Genomic DNA, 15,566 nt, shown 5'->3' on the forward strand with positions numbered 1-15,566 from the left:
TGGGGGACCATAAGGAGTCCTGGGGATCGATCCTGGGCCGACTGCCTGCAAAGCAAGCACCTTACCTGCTATTCTGTATCTGCAGTTCCTTTGGCTGTGTTAATATCTTCAACAGCCTTTTTTGAGACTTTGATGAGAGAAATTTCTCCACCGTTATACTTTTTTTGGGAAATCCACCACCAGTGACGCTATGGGGCCATTCCTGGTGGTGCTCATGCAGTACTGGAGACTAAACCCAGGGCTCCTGGATATGAAGCATGTGCTCCAGAGCCTTGAGCAATCTCCCCTACACATAAGGCATTTAAAAAATTCATTCAGAAAAAAATAATCTGTTCAGGATAAAATTTGTATCAGTATTAATTAGAATAAGGTTTAACTGCAAGTCACAAAAAAAAATCAAATAGCTGGTTTCAAAGAGAAATATATCATTCTTTTATTTGTAGGCCAGTACAGGTGTTTATGGCCACTTTCCAGTCATCATTTGCGCCTCTGAGGGGTCTTCCATCCTGATGCTTTTCTCTCTCTGAGAGTTGACTTATTCCAGTATCAATCATGATAACCTTATTTTAGCAAATGAAAAGTGAAAAAAGAAAGGAGAAATTAATATTTCCTTTTGGTTTTATTTTATTGCTTTTTGGGCCACACCCAACAGTGCTCAGGGATTACTCCTGGCTCTGTGCTCAGAGATCACTCATGGTCTTGCTCAGGGGACTATATGTGGTGTTAGGGGTCAAAGCGGGGTGGCTGCATGCAAGGCAAGCACCTTAACCACTGTACTATTATCTCTTTGGCCTAACTGTTCCCTGTTTTTGTGGGTACTTCTTAGAAGTAGCAACACTGTCCACTTCCGTTCATTGCTTAGATTATAACTGGAAAGAGAAGCTGAAAAATCAGTCCTTATTTAGTCAAATGTTACACCAACATTTGGGAATTTGCTATCTTAACTGTTCAACACCTAGTTTAATAGCAAATCAGATAGTTTTCAGTAGTATAGAACTATTAGCTCCTTTATTTCTTTGTCTGTTTCCTTTTTTTTGGCGGGGGAGCACAGCTGGTAATGTCAAGGGCCCCTGGTGTGGCTTGGGGAGTCATACAGCTAGGGAATAAGCCTGGTCTCCTGCGTGTGAGCATGTGCCTACCCCCCGAGCTGTCTTCCTGTCCTGGCCCTCTCTACTTATATTAACATAATTAACTTAATTTTTATAGTTTATATGTACATTATCATAGATTTTTAAAAGTATTTTGTACATTTATCCTTTAAATCAGAAAAAAAAGAATCCAAGGTACAACAATATTTATTTTTATATTTAACTATGATTGTTAACTTGACTAATTTCTTTATTTCTTCATGTGGACTTGAGTTACTGTCTATGCACCTTTCATTTGAGCTGGAGGACTCTAGCATATCTTGCAGGGCAAATTTTAGTGATAATGAGTTCTCTGAACTTTTATCTGGTAATTCTTAATTTCTTCCCGTTCATAGCAGAGGTGGATTCTAGCTTGTCAGTTTTGTCTTTCAGGACTTTGTATCAGTCCATTATCTCCTGTTCTCCAGTTTCTGATAAGAAATCTGTTCTTAATTTCATTGAAGATCCTTTGTATGCCTCATTTTTTTTTTTCCCTCTTTCTGGGTCATACCCCGAGATGCTCATTCCTGATTGGCTGCGTACAAGGAAAATGCCCTACTGACTGTACTATTACTCAGGCCCCTGTCATTTCTTTTTGCTGTTATTGTCATTGTGAAACACACCTGGTGGTGTTGTATGGGGTTGGCAGGGTTACTTTTTTAAAAAAAATTATCTTTGTAATTTATCTTTGTTTTTGGTAAAGGGCAGTCAGTTACGAGATACTCCATTATTATTAACTCATATTGCCTTATTTTTTTATGTTTTTGATTGTCTCAGCTTCAGACACAATCTTATTACCTAGCTAGTGTCTGTGGTGGGAAGTGTAAAAGCAGAGACTGACCCAGAACTTCTGGATTGATGAGCTTTATTGGGGTATTCTGGCCCCTGAAAATTAGAGATTAAGAGGGGACTGGAGCGATAGCACAGCGGGGAGGGTGTTTGCCTTGCATGCGGCCGACCCGGGTTCTATTCCCAGCATCCCATATGGTCCCCTGAGCGCTGCCAGGGTAATTCCTGAGTGCAGAGCCAGGAGTAACCCCTGTGCATCGCCGGGTATGACCCAAAAAGCCAAAAAAAAAAAAAATTAGAGATTAAGAATGTTGTGCTAAAGTACTGAATGGGAAAAAGTGTGAAACTACAATGGCCAGAAGTGTCCCATTTTTCCTATATGAGATAATCTATTCCACTTTATTTTCAGGTTTCATTATTTAGAATGATTTTAATACTTTTTTTCTTTTTGTGCTATATGTAGTGCACTTATGTATGCCCTTGAAAAAAAAAAACACTGAGAATTTTAGCTTCTTTGTTTCCCCCTCTTGTAGCCAGTGTTGCAATGGCCAGGGGTTGCATGGGGTTGCATACCTAGTGGAGTGCTTGCGTGCACATTTGCTGGGGGTCACACTTTCATTGTGGTAGTTGATGTACATATTGACTGAAGTGCTTTCCAGGGGTGCATACTTGGTTGCAGACTTACATCCTAGACTATTTTTGTTTGTTTTGTGGCCACACCTGGTGATACTTGTGGGCTTCCTCCTGGCTCTGTGCTCAGAAATTACTCTTGGTGGTGTCAGAGAATCATGGATCAAACCCAGGTTTGCCACATGCAAGGCAAGCCCCCAGGGATTGTACTGTGGCTCCAGTTCCTAGACTTTTTCTTTTACACCTTGCATCCTAAATCATCAGATATCCTGTTGACTTTACCCAGAATATACCCAGAAAGTGGTTTCAACTTAAAGGAAGTTAGAAGCACTGGAGATGTTTGGGAGTTGTTGCTTTTGGGGGGTAAAATTCTAGACAAAATCTTGGTTGCTTTGATGTCAATAAATTCTTCTCAGAGAATGGGAAGAGGCGGTGTGTTCTGAGTCCAAGTTGGCACAGAATGAGAATGGTCTGGACGTGGGGATTTTTGACATCTGGTTTACATATATTTAATTAGGAGGAAAAGTGATAGAACTTAGAGATGGATGGGGCCAAAAGGCAAGAATTTGGCAATGATATTGTCAGTGACCTGGGAAAGAGCAGTCTCTGGACTGGGGGTACAGAAGTCAGCATAGAATGAGCCGGAAAGTAAATGAGGAGGAGGGGGATGGAGGAACAAGTGATCTGAACATGTCTTTCTTTCGGGGAGCCCAACAGTGTGATGAAAAATTAGGGCTAAGGGATTTCTTTTTCAAGTGCTGTTAGAATATTTTTGTTGTTTCATTTTCTGTTGTTTTCTAATGAGAAGAAACCTTACTATTGAGAGAGCAAAGGACATGGAGAGGGGCTGGATGAGACAATGAAGCATCTGAGGAAGGAAGAGGAGGTGAGCATGTGTAGATAAGAGGAGGGGAAGGAGAGATGCAGTATAGATACAAGTAGGGCTGTAGACTTGGTGGTAGATAAAGCAGCTTTGTCAACAGGGAGCTTCTGCTTTGCATTGATGTCAAGTACTTTTTCCACTGCTGCCCTATCTAACAGAGACCGGATCGTTGGCAAAGCCTAAGGTGGTGTTTTTACCTTTTTCCCCCTGAAACAATAGGACCAGGGCTTTATAAGTAATACCTCATCTTGCAAAGAAGCCATGATTCTTACTGATGATGGGGGAGTAGTAGCTAAGTACTTGGATATTAGCAGTTTGTTAAGTGTATAGTATTATCTGAGATCTGTAAGATATAACCTCAGCCTTGTGAAACATGTTCTAACCCTACTGAGTAATTGCTGATTTCCAAACATCCCTTATTGTTTCATGTAAGGGTTGTGACTCTAGCTCAGATGTTGCCTTCTTTATGAAGTCTCTTAAAGCAACAAGTAATTAGTTCGTTCAACTTGGTTGTCTCTACCATGACGTGAAATCACAAACCTGATTAGAATTTAGAAATACATTTCACCTGTGTGCTCCAATGCAGGCTCATGTCTTATGAATGTTTTTATCACTACATGGCACTTTCCATATAGTGAATTCTCAGTAATTGTTTATTGAAATTAATCTGTACTGGATAGTTGAGGAATTATCCTATAAGTAAGCAAACCCCCACCCCCCCAAAGTTTTTCCTTTCTATTTCTCTCTTTATTTTTTGTATTTTTGGGCCACACCTGGCCTACTCCTGGCTCTGTGCTTAGGGATCATTCTTGGAGTTGCTCAGAGGAATCTGGGCTGATCTTTTGCGAAGCAAGCATCTTTTTTATATATATATATATTTATATTTATATTTATATTTATATATATAAAATCTTTTCTATATATATATATATAATGCAGGAGTACTGCTATTTGTTCAGCCATTGATTAAGCTGATTGAATTGGGCATGAACTCCACATTACTTTTTTATTTTATTGTATCACCGTGAGATAGAATTACAAAGCTCAAAGCTTTTATGTTTGAGATTCAGCCATACAATGATGGAACACCTATCCCTCTACCAGTGCACATTTTCCACCACCAATGTCCCAAGTATTCCCCCCACCACACACACACACACACACACACACACACACACACACACACACACACACACACACACACACACACACACACACACACACACACACACACACACCACTCCTCACCCTTTCTCTATGGCAGACAATTTCCCTAATACTCTGTCTCTAATTTTGGGCATTATGTTTTGCTCGAATTTTCCCACCACTGTTCAAGCCTAAGTGCCAGGGGCAGACGCTAGATAATTTATTTTCCATTGTTCATTTTGAATATCAGGAGAGCTCGTGTGGCCTCAATTGTAAATGTAAATTTCTAGATTGTAAATGGTTGGGTTCCAGAGACATCTCTGTGTGGCACTAATCCATTTTGGGATTCAATTGGGAGTCTCTGGGCCAGGGCAAAGCAAGCATCTTAACCCCTTCCTATTTCTCCCACTCCTAAAGGCCAAAAATTAATTTTAATTTAATTATTTTTTGTTAGTGAAGCAAATAGTTTTTATGGAAATAAATTTAGAGAGATGTGAGGTGGTGGTGGAGGTGGGGAGAGGGGAGGAAAGGAAAGAGGGGGAGAGAGAGAGAGACAGAGAGAGACAGAGAGAGAAAAAAAGAAAAAAAAAAGAAAAAGCAAGCAAGCAAGCAAGCATGGGCTTTTCTAGAGTGGAAAAAGCGATGACCCCAAATTCTAAAGGTCTAGTCATCTTGGCATAGTCATGTTTTAGACCTTTATAGTATTAGACTAAATTATATTGGACATGTAACTCTTTTTGAAGATTTCAGGGAGGTTTGTATGATTCAGATACTTAGGTGTTATTAATACCCTCAATTTTATCAGAATGTATATAGGACTATTTTCCTTCGTGGTGTATGGGTTCAGCCTATTGAGCTTTCATAGGTTAATCAGATTAATCTACTGATGAATCTACCTGGAAAACTGTTTTGATAATGAAGGTAAGAATACATCTTCTGTGATTAAGGGTTTGCATATTAGTTCATGGACTCTTTTTTATTTTTTTGCTTTTTGGGTCACACCCAGCAATGCTCAGGGGTTACTCCTGGCAGTGCTTGGGGGACCATATGGGATGCCGGGGATTGAACACGGGTTGGCCACATGCAAGGCAAATGCCCTACTCGCTGTGCTATCGCTCCGGCCCCTCATGGACTCTATTTTCTTTATTCATCTCTTCGGCGCCTCTGGGGATGATGGGTCAGCACTACAGGTAGGTGTAAAGGCAGAACTTTATCAGTATTCTAGATAGTTAGGATTAGCAACTCAGCCTTCCTCAGCTTTGTTTCAGATACACAGTTCATTTAATTTTGAGATTTGAAAATGCGTTTTCTATATAAGTTATAGAGACAGAAACAAAATAAAAGTCTTATTTTGCATTCTCAATTCTCAATTGGCATTGTAACTAAAATTATAAGATTTGGAGGCTGGAGCTATAGTACAGCATGTAGGGCGTGATCCCTGAGTGCAGAGCCTGGAGCAAGCCCTGAGCACCGCTGAGGGCGGCTCCAAAACAAAACAGAATTGTAAGATTTGTGTGGAGAGCAGTGTTAGAAAAACCAAAGATAATAAAATTTATGTGGTTTCCTTTTCTCTCCTATAGGAAATACAGATGAAGAGGACTGCAATTGAAGCTTTCAACGAAACAATTAAAATTTTTGAAGAGCAGTGTCATACACAGGAACAGCATAGCAAAGAATATATCGAGCGATTTCGCAGAGAGGGGAATGAGAAGGAAATTGAACGGTAAATCTACCTAATACAAATATCGGTGGGAAAAGGCATCTTTTTTCACCAATAATCTTTGTCCTGTCTCTTACCCACTCAAACGTCACATTCCTGTCACATAGAATTATTTCTCACTAATGGCTTCAAATGAAGCTCTTCTTTCTGTCTTCTTTCTTCATCTTCTTTTTTTTTTTTTTTTTTTTTCTTTTTGGGTCACACCTGGCGATACACAGGGGTTACTCCTGGCTCTGCACTCAGGAATTACCCCTGGCCGTGCTCAGGGGACCATATGGGATGCTGGGATTTGAACCCGGGTCGGCCGCGTGCAAGGCAAACGCCCTACCCGCTGTGCTATCTCTCCAGTCCCTTTCTTCATCTTCTTAAATTGTTATCCTGCTCATCATTTTGGACCCAGGTTACAGGACTTATTATTATTTTTTTTTTCTTTTTGGGTCACACCTGGTGATGCACAGGGGTTACTCCTGGCTCATGGACTCAGGAATTACTCCTGGCGGCAGTCGGGGGACCATATGGGATGCTGGGAGTCGAACCTGGATCGGCCGAGTGCAAGGCAAATGCCCTACCCGCTGTGCTATCACTCCAGCCCATACATGACTTATTTTTTCCTAGAAATTCTTCCCAGGTTTCCTAAACTGATTTAGAGACTCTCTGTTCCTTCTTCTATAGTATCTGGGCCTGCTCTCCACTGTAACATTTACTGAATGGTACTGACTTACTAAACTACGAGCTTATTGGGGGGTCAGGAAGATGGCTTATTTTCTCTGATAGTTCTAGCTCCTTTCATGATGCTGAACTGAAAATCAATTTTTATAGTAGTCTGAGAATAAATTGGAGGCAGAATAAGACTGTGTATAAGAACAGCCTGACTGTTGCAGATGACCACAGTCTTTATAGTCTTCAGGTGAAGGCTGGCAGGAAGGAAGAGGGAATTAAAGGGCCAGGGATGTAGTTCATTGGTAACACAGTTGCCTTGCAAGTGAATAAATAGATGGAGTTAACAGAAAGGACTGATGCTTGTCCAGATACAGTGGTGAGGGGAGAAGGCAAAGATCATTCTTAGAGGCCCTGCCAGAGAGCTCGAGGGGTTGGAGTGTGTGCTTTGCATGTGGGAGGCCTGCTTCAGTCCTTGGCACTGCATGGTCCACCGAGCATGGGAGCAAATCCCGAGCACTGCTCATGCCTCAGGATAGCCCCCAAATAAAAGTTTATTCTTAGATTTGTGGCATGTATGATGAAGAGATGGTGCTAACTCACTAAAGTTGGGAGTACATGAAGAGAATTCTGGATTGGAGCCCATGAGTTTGAGTTTCCTGAGAAAACTCAGTGCAGATTTCTGGGCAGTAAGCTGCTAGTTGTTTGGATTTGGAACCTGGTACAGAAAGGATTTAGGCGAAATATGTATTATAGGAGATGGTACATGATAGTAAGAGTACTTGTTAATGAGGTCTGGGAAAATGGCTCAGAAGACCAGACATGTGGGAGCCCCAAATCAAATCTGTGGCACTTTGTGGTCCCTTGAATGCTGGTTGTGGCTCCCCAGCACTGCAGCATGTTGCTCCCAAAGGAAAAATATGAGAATGAGACAATACAGAGAGACCAGCATGAGAAGTCTTAGATCTGGCAACTGAAAGAAATTTGGTAAATTTATTAAAGCCAATTTAGTGAAGTACTGGAAAATGGAGTCAGTTGAATAAAACACTATAAAGAAAAATGAGTCATGGGATCAGGATAGCTCAGTGGACTGAGTGTTTTCTTTCCATGCAGATGGCCCAGGTTTGATCCCTGGTACTTGCTTGGTCCTGAGCACTACTGGGTGTGGTCAAAAAAAAATCATATACAAAATTATTTGCATTTCAAAGGACAAGTGACGTTATTTCTCATTAACACTAAAGTGTTAGTGAATTTCTTCATGCTTAAGTATAGATAAAGTGCCGTGAGGCAATATGGCTTAATGCTAAAATTATGGGTTTGAATCTCATATTGACCATTTACTAGTTGTGTTACTGTGCATGAGTCATTTGACTCTCTGGGCCTATTTTTCTCCTAATTGTTTGTGGTTACTACTTTGTTGAAATGCTATGAGAACTGAGTTATACACACATGCTCAAGTGTGCATATATATCATATACATGCACCTGTCACATGGTATGAATAAGTAGAAGATATTATTATTAATGAATAAATAGAAAGGAACTTGTTTAGTTACAAAGAGTGAAGGTTAAAGTACTTTTACTTTTTGTTTGTTTTGCAGTGCTGGGAATTGAACCCAGGGCCTCACCCATGCAAGTGGGTGCTCTGCCACTGAGCCACAGTGCAGCATTAAAAATAGTATTTATGGGCCGGAGCGATAGCACAGTGGGTAGGGTGTTTGCCTTGCACGCGGCCGACCCGGGTTCGATCCCCGGCATCCCATATGGTCCCCCAGGCACCGCCAGGAGTAATTCCTGAGTGCAAAGCCAGGAGTAACCCCTGAGCATTGCTGGGTGTGACCCAAAAAGCAAAAAAAAAAAAAAAATAGTATTTATACGCAGCTCAGATAGGGAAGGGACCACTAAGTAAAGGGTTCTAGGAGGGCCCATTTGGGATGGGAGATGCGGGCTGAAAGTAGACTGTAGACCGAACATGATGGCCACTTAATACCTCTACTGCAAACCACAACACCCAAAAGGAGAGAGAGAGCAAAAGGGAATGCGCTGCCACAGAGGTGGAGTGGGGGTGGGGGTGGGCATAGGGATGCTGGGACCATTGGTGGTGGAAAATGGGCACTGGTGGAGGGATGGGCACTCGACCACTATATGACTGAAATGTAAGCACGAAAGTTTGTAAGTCTGTAAGTGTACCTCATGGTGATTCACTAATAAATTTTTTTTTAAAAAGTATTTCTGAGGTCCCTGGACCTATCTAGACCCTCATACATATAAAAACATGATCTCTATTACTTAGCTACCTCTCAGGCCCCTGAAGTTTTTGGTAGTAACATAAATCCTTATTTTCTTGAGAGACAAATTAAAATACAGACAGTTGTTGCCTCATGGGTTCAGAGCACAGTGAAAAATCTCATAGCCTCACCTACTGAAGTTTTACTAAGACGTGCCAAGCATTCTTGTGCTCTTTTCTTTGCATGGGGTATGGGCTCTCAGGCAGCGCTTAGGAGGACTGGGGTTCCCACTGTTAATTCTTGGCTGACTTGGCCAACGGCCCACTGCAGGAGCTTGAGGGTGCGGTAGTTGCTCAGGGCTTACCCTGGTTACGTCAGCAGTGCTGGGGACTCCAGTGATGCTTAGGGGATCGTGTGGTGCTAGATATTGAAGTATTAACTCCTGTACTATCTCTTGACCTCTCTTCTAGATTTCTTCTTTTAACACGTATTATTTCACAATGATACAGTGACATATCATTGTAGGTACCTGCCTTAACAGAAGAGGCAATGAAGACACAGAAAGGTTAAATAACTTATCCATAAACACAGGGCAAGTGGGCAAGTGCCAGGACAGAGATGCAGACTTAGGCAAGCTATTTGCAAAGCCACAATGTTGTAAGCTGTCATCTTGTATTACCTCTTGAATATTATAGATATAGATATATACATATATTTACTTGAATGCAGGTCCAAGAAGGATCAACAGGGATCTCGTATATTCTTTGTCATTTGGCTGAATTTTTCTTTGCCGGCCTCATATTTAGGTAGGCGTTTCTGAGAAGTGGCCATATAGCTACTTGGAATTCTTGATTTACTCATTCACAGTTTAGTGATTCCAGTGGGAAGAGAAACTGTAATCATCCTAGCAAAAGTCAGAGTTAACTCTCAGTGTGTTGCTCTGGGTTTGACCCAATTACTGTGCACAAGGTAAGTGGTGAATGGATCACAATGCTTTGAACGGCCAAGCTGGCTTCACCCATGAGCCTGCCAGGGACAGAGAACCCTTAAGATGGCAGCCATCAGGGTTATTTATTACCAGAAGAGTAGGAATGGATGTGGGCCAGGTGACGCCAAGGGATTTCCACCGCACCTAACATGCTTGGTTTATATACTCCCTCTATAGAATACTTCATCTTTGTTCTGATTTTAGCCTTAGTATGTCAAATATTTTCACAGAATTATGATGAATTATGACAAATTGAAGTCACGTCTGGGCGAGATTCATGATAGCAAAGTGCGTCTAGAGCAGGATTTGAAGAAACAAGCTTTGGACAACCGGGAAATAGATAAAAAAATGAATAGTATCAAACCTGACCTGATCCAGCTGCGCAAGATCCGAGACCAGCACCTTGTGTAAGTAGTCCCGGCCGTCCCGGGCAGCTGCCAGCACCTGGCCAGTCAGGGCACTAGAGATGTTACAGTTGTAGGAGAGATTTGGGATTGAGCACTGGTCATTGAGAATAAGGATTTATGATTCTTCTTCTTCTTTCTTGTTTTTGGGTTCTGGGCCATACCCAGCACCCTGCTCTCTGTACTATCTTTCTGGCCCTGATTCTAAGGATTTATGAAAGCTGTTCCGTTAGTAGTTAGTGGGAAGGGAGTAACAGTATATCTAGTACCATTGTGGGGGCAATATCAGAATGTATGACTCTATTCTGTATACAAATGCTTTAGATATCTCAGAGGGTGAATTGTGGTGTGAGAAACTGAGGTAGCTTTAAAAGATATCTAAAAGATAGCTGTAGAGATAGTATAGGGGTTGAGTCCTTGCTTGTGGCAATCCTGGTTTGATCCTGGCACTACATATAGGCCCCAAGTGCTGATGGGTGTGGCCCAATCACCTGCTCTTTCACCAAAATTGTGTATTAACATCAAAACCAGGGACTGGAGAGATAGCAGACAAAATGCTTGCTGGAGTGATAATAGAGAGGGTAGGGCTATTGCCTTGCACACTGCCAAACTGTGTTCGATCCCTGATATCCCTCCCATATGGTTCCCTGAGCACTGCCTGGAGTAATTGAGGACAAAGCCAGGAGTAATCCCTGAGCATTGCCAGACATGCTACCTCCTCCCCCCGAAAATTAAAAAAGATAAGACACTTGCCTTTGCATGCATCCAAGCAGGATTTGATCCCCAGCACCACATATGATCCCCTGAGCACTACAGGAGTATCAATACAGACCCAGGCATAATCCCTGAGCACAGCCTCTTGGCCCTTTTCTCACAAAACCCCAAACAAAACCAGACCCAGAGCAATAGCTTACCCTCAAGGTTCTAGGGAAGGACACCAACAGTGGGAAGCTACAAATAATTATTTGGAGCAATCTTTTTTTTTTTTTTTTTTTGGTTTTTGGGTCACACCTGGTGATGCACAGGGGTTACTCCTGGCTCTGCACTCAGGAATTACTCCTGGCGGTGCTCAGGGGACCATATGGGATGCTGGGATTTGAACCCGGGTCGGCCGTGTGCAAGGCAAACGCTCTACCCGCTATGCTATCACTCCAGCCCCTGGAGCAATCTTTTAAAGTAATTTAGAGTAATCTTTATTTTGCTTTGTTATTTTGGGGACTTGGGGGCTTCACCTTGTGGTGTGTGGAGGCTACTCCCAGTTCTGTACTGGGGGTTGCTCCTGTTGGTGTTTGGGGGGATCATGTGGTTCCAGGGATTGAACTAGGGACAGCCTCATGCAAGGCAAGTGCCTTAGTCCTGTACTAGCACTGTTTCCTAAAGAAGTTTTCTGATATTCTTTAGGGCCTGGAAACACGGCACAGTGGGCCAAGAGCATGCATTGATTCCTGGCACCTCACGGTATCCTGAGCAGTGCTGGGAGTAGACCTCCAGTGTGGCCAAAGTCAAACAAAAAAAGAAAAAGAGAAGTTACTTAAATAATAGAAATGAATCTATAGCAGGCATGAAAAACCTAAGAAATATTACATGACTCTTTAAGATTATGGAAACTTACATGACTTAGGGGTCAGAGTGATAGTATAGCACTTACGGTATTTGCCTTGGTTGCGCCAACCCAGGTTCCATTCCTGCCCTCATATGGTCCCCTGAGCCCATTAGGGGTGATCCCTGAGTGCAGAGCCAGGAGTAGGCCCTGAGCAGTGTTGGGTGTGACCTCCAAAACAAAAACAACAAAACAAGATATCTTTTTAAAAAATATATTTATTGAATTACCGACTATGAAAAACAATTTTTTCAAAAGGCAGCCCATCGCCTCAGATGGAGTGGGTGTGCCCTCCCCCCTCCCCCCCACCCCGCCCACTCCAGATGAAACCCCGATGACCACGAGCTTCCAGAAGCAAAACCCAGGTATGCGGGTTCAAGAACTAAGACTCCAGGCCACCTGGTGGCAGTGGAGACGAGATGTCCCTTCCCATCTCCCCTTGCTTGGGGTCCTGGCTGTCACGCCCACGAACTGCCTCTGGACACCATCTCAGCGCATCAACGGCCTTGACCCAGAGACTCCCAAATGAATCTCAAAATGAATTAGCTCCCTACAGAGATGTCTCTGGACCCCAACCGTTTACAATGTTAAATTCCAGAAGCGTGCAGCTGCTTTTGCAGCCACAGGACCTCTCATGATATTCATAATAAAGCAATAGAAAATGAATTATCTAGCATCTGCCCCTGGCAGGCAGGCTTGAATGGTGGTGGGAGAATTTGAAATAATGGTGGTGGGAAGGTATAATGGTGGTGGGATTGGTGTTGAAATATTGAATGTAATCAATTAATGTGAACAACCTTATGAAAATAAAATTTTGAAAAAGCAGCTCATCAGCAAGTATTTACTGACTACTCTCTGAATGTGTTCTACGCTAACTCTGTTTTCAGTATGGGGACATAGCTTTGAGCAGACGATTTTTCTTTCATTTTTAAATCGTTGTTTATTTAACATGGTTATAATAGCACTAGCATGTATGGTTTTGCTGTACGAAGGGACTGTGTTGTCACTGCCACCAAAGCAGCTCCCTTTCTTTACAGCAGCTTACATTTTATTGAGGAGACAAGTATATACAACTAAAAAATATAAATCAATAATTTTTTGGCAAATACTACTATGAAGATGATCAAATAAGGGAAAATATATAGAATGTTTGGGAGGGATTGCCTTGAGTTGGATTAGGATAATATTTTTGAAAGAAAATGATGGCTTTTGAAACCTGATTGATCAGAAGCTGTGCTTAGGGAATGGTGATGAATGAAATTTTATACTCCACTCAAATTTTAGATCACCAGCTATCTCAAGGGAAGTAAATGTATCAGTCTATAATTTTACATACAAAAGCTTGGTATATCTTGGGGTTGGGAAGATAAATTTAGTGGTAAGGCACATGCCTAGTGTGTGCAAAGCTCTGAATAAAATGCTTTCTACCGCATGCTCCCCTCGAAGGACCAGGTATAGCCCTGATGGCCCCCAGCACCTCTGAACTGAGCACTCGCAGTGTGAGCTCTGTCAGGAGTGGCTGTGGGCCCCCAAACACGGAGGTGGGAGCTATGAACCCTGTAAAAATGCCAGCATATTTGACACTGATTTATAGTAGTGTAATATTTTTAAGAATAAAGTATCACTGCACTGCACCTAGCATCAGAGCGCCAGTGTTGGTATATATATGTTGGGTCATACTCGGCAATGCTCATGGGTTACTCCTGGCTTGGCCCTCAGGAATTACTCCTGTGTTGCTCAGGGGGAACCATATGGGATGCCAGGGATTGAACCCAGGTTGGTTGCGTGCAAGGCAACTCCCTACCCACTGTCCTATCGCTCCAGCCCAAATATTGGTATATTTTAAGATACTCTTAAGATGTTATGATTTACCTGGTGCTAGAAGTAAATTCCTACCTATTATTGAGATTGCCACTGGAGTTTCTTATGGTTTGCTTAGGTGCAAAAGTAAACCTTGAAATTCTGTTTTAGAATCTTAATGCATACTGAGCTGCATAGGAATTCGTTCCTTTCACTCAGTGGAGATGGGAAGTGTGATGCTGAGTGTCACGTAACTAATGATTTCAGGAACAGATGCTGCTGTGTGGGAATGCTGAGGAGGGCACTCGTGGTTGTCTCATCTAGAAAAAGAAAAGGGATAGAAGTGCTCAGTTCAAGTTGTTTCTTAGCCTTAGATTACAAAGTTTATCAGCAGACAGTGGAGGGAGTGAAGATGGGAACAGAGGTGACATCAGGACAGTGGTGGAGGGTCACAGACACTTTAGTGGTTAGTGATGAGGTGCATCAATACTACAGACTGAAACATTATTGTAGCCATATTAACTTACTTTTTTCTTAATTATCTTAATTTTACTTAATTATCTGTGTTTCTGCCCTTTTGTAGTAGTTGAAGAAAAAGTAATGGAGGATCAGCTAGAGAACTATCTGTGACCATTCTTACTTAGTTGTATTGGGAAAAAATCAATGGCTCCTGAACTGTGGAGTTTGTTTGGCTTGATGCTGTCTGCTTTGTCCAGGCAGAATTGTGCATATACTCACACTGCTTGCTTCCTTTGGCAGATGGCTCAATCACAAAGGAGTGAGACAGAAGCGCCTGAATGCCTGGTTGGGAATCAAGAATGAAGACGCTGATGAGTAAGTTCACTCTGTCCCTGTTAACAGGCTTTGATCCCAGTATAAAACATGGGTCCTATTTTATGCATGGTAAATCATGGTTCTCATGATCACTTGAGGACATCGAATCAAGAACTTGGCACCTCTTGAATTGCCTGAAGAACTACAGGCACTTAAATTCAGAGACCTGCCCAGATCAAGAAACCTGGATGTCTGAGCATTGCTGGGACATCCATGTATCAGATTCTCGGGTGAGAACTGTGAGTTGTGTCTTTCTTCAGTGTAGCAAGAAGGAAGTTGGATGCTGGAGAGATAGTACAGTGGGGAAGGTGCTGCTGGTCTTACACACATTTGCACACAGCCTGCTGGATCCTGTCCCTTATACTGAATATGGTACCCTGAGCTCCGCCAGGCGGGATCCCCGAGTATGGCTGGATGTGACCCCAGAACCAAATAAAAACAAGAAAAGGAAGAAGAATGAGCATGTTAAATGTCTAACAAGGCCTGGGGAGACAGCTCAGGGATCAGCTGCTGCCTTGCATGTACAGGACCCAAGTTCAGTCTTTGGCTGCATGTGACACCTCCACCTGGCACTATTGGGTATAGCCCCCGTGGCCCCTGAGAACTGCCAGGGTGGCCCTGGTGACCCTGAGCACAGTAGAGCCCAAACAACAGTGCCGCATCTGGGCTGTGGGCTCGGCTGAGAGTATTCCTAGAGGTGGTGCCACTGGGCATCCGGTACTCTTGGTCCCTCTCAGGAGTGCCCTCCCCTGAACAAACCC

At 42.6% G+C, this 15,566-nt stretch overlaps 1 protein-coding gene across 3 annotated transcripts in view; it reads left to right on the forward strand.

Moving 5' to 3' along the window:
- The window catches only part of PIK3R3 (phosphoinositide-3-kinase regulatory subunit 3), a 71,079-nt gene that overhangs the window by 46,659 nt on the left and 8,854 nt on the right, over nucleotides 1-15,566 (forward strand). For all 3 annotated transcript variants that reach the window (XM_004620536.2, XM_055138578.1, XM_055138580.1), the window contains 3 exons: nucleotides 6,156-6,298; nucleotides 10,398-10,574; nucleotides 14,731-14,805. In XM_004620536.2, the coding sequence (XP_004620593.2) occupies nucleotides 6,156-6,298; nucleotides 10,398-10,574; nucleotides 14,731-14,805 (395 nt within the window). The remainder of the gene's footprint in view (nucleotides 1-6,155; nucleotides 6,299-10,397; nucleotides 10,575-14,730; nucleotides 14,806-15,566) is intronic.

The sequence above is a fragment of the Sorex araneus genome, chromosome 5 (genome assembly GCF_027595985.1).
Source record: "Sorex araneus isolate mSorAra2 chromosome 5, mSorAra2.pri, whole genome shotgun sequence".
NCBI classification, from domain to species: domain Eukaryota; kingdom Metazoa; phylum Chordata; class Mammalia; order Eulipotyphla; family Soricidae; genus Sorex; species Sorex araneus.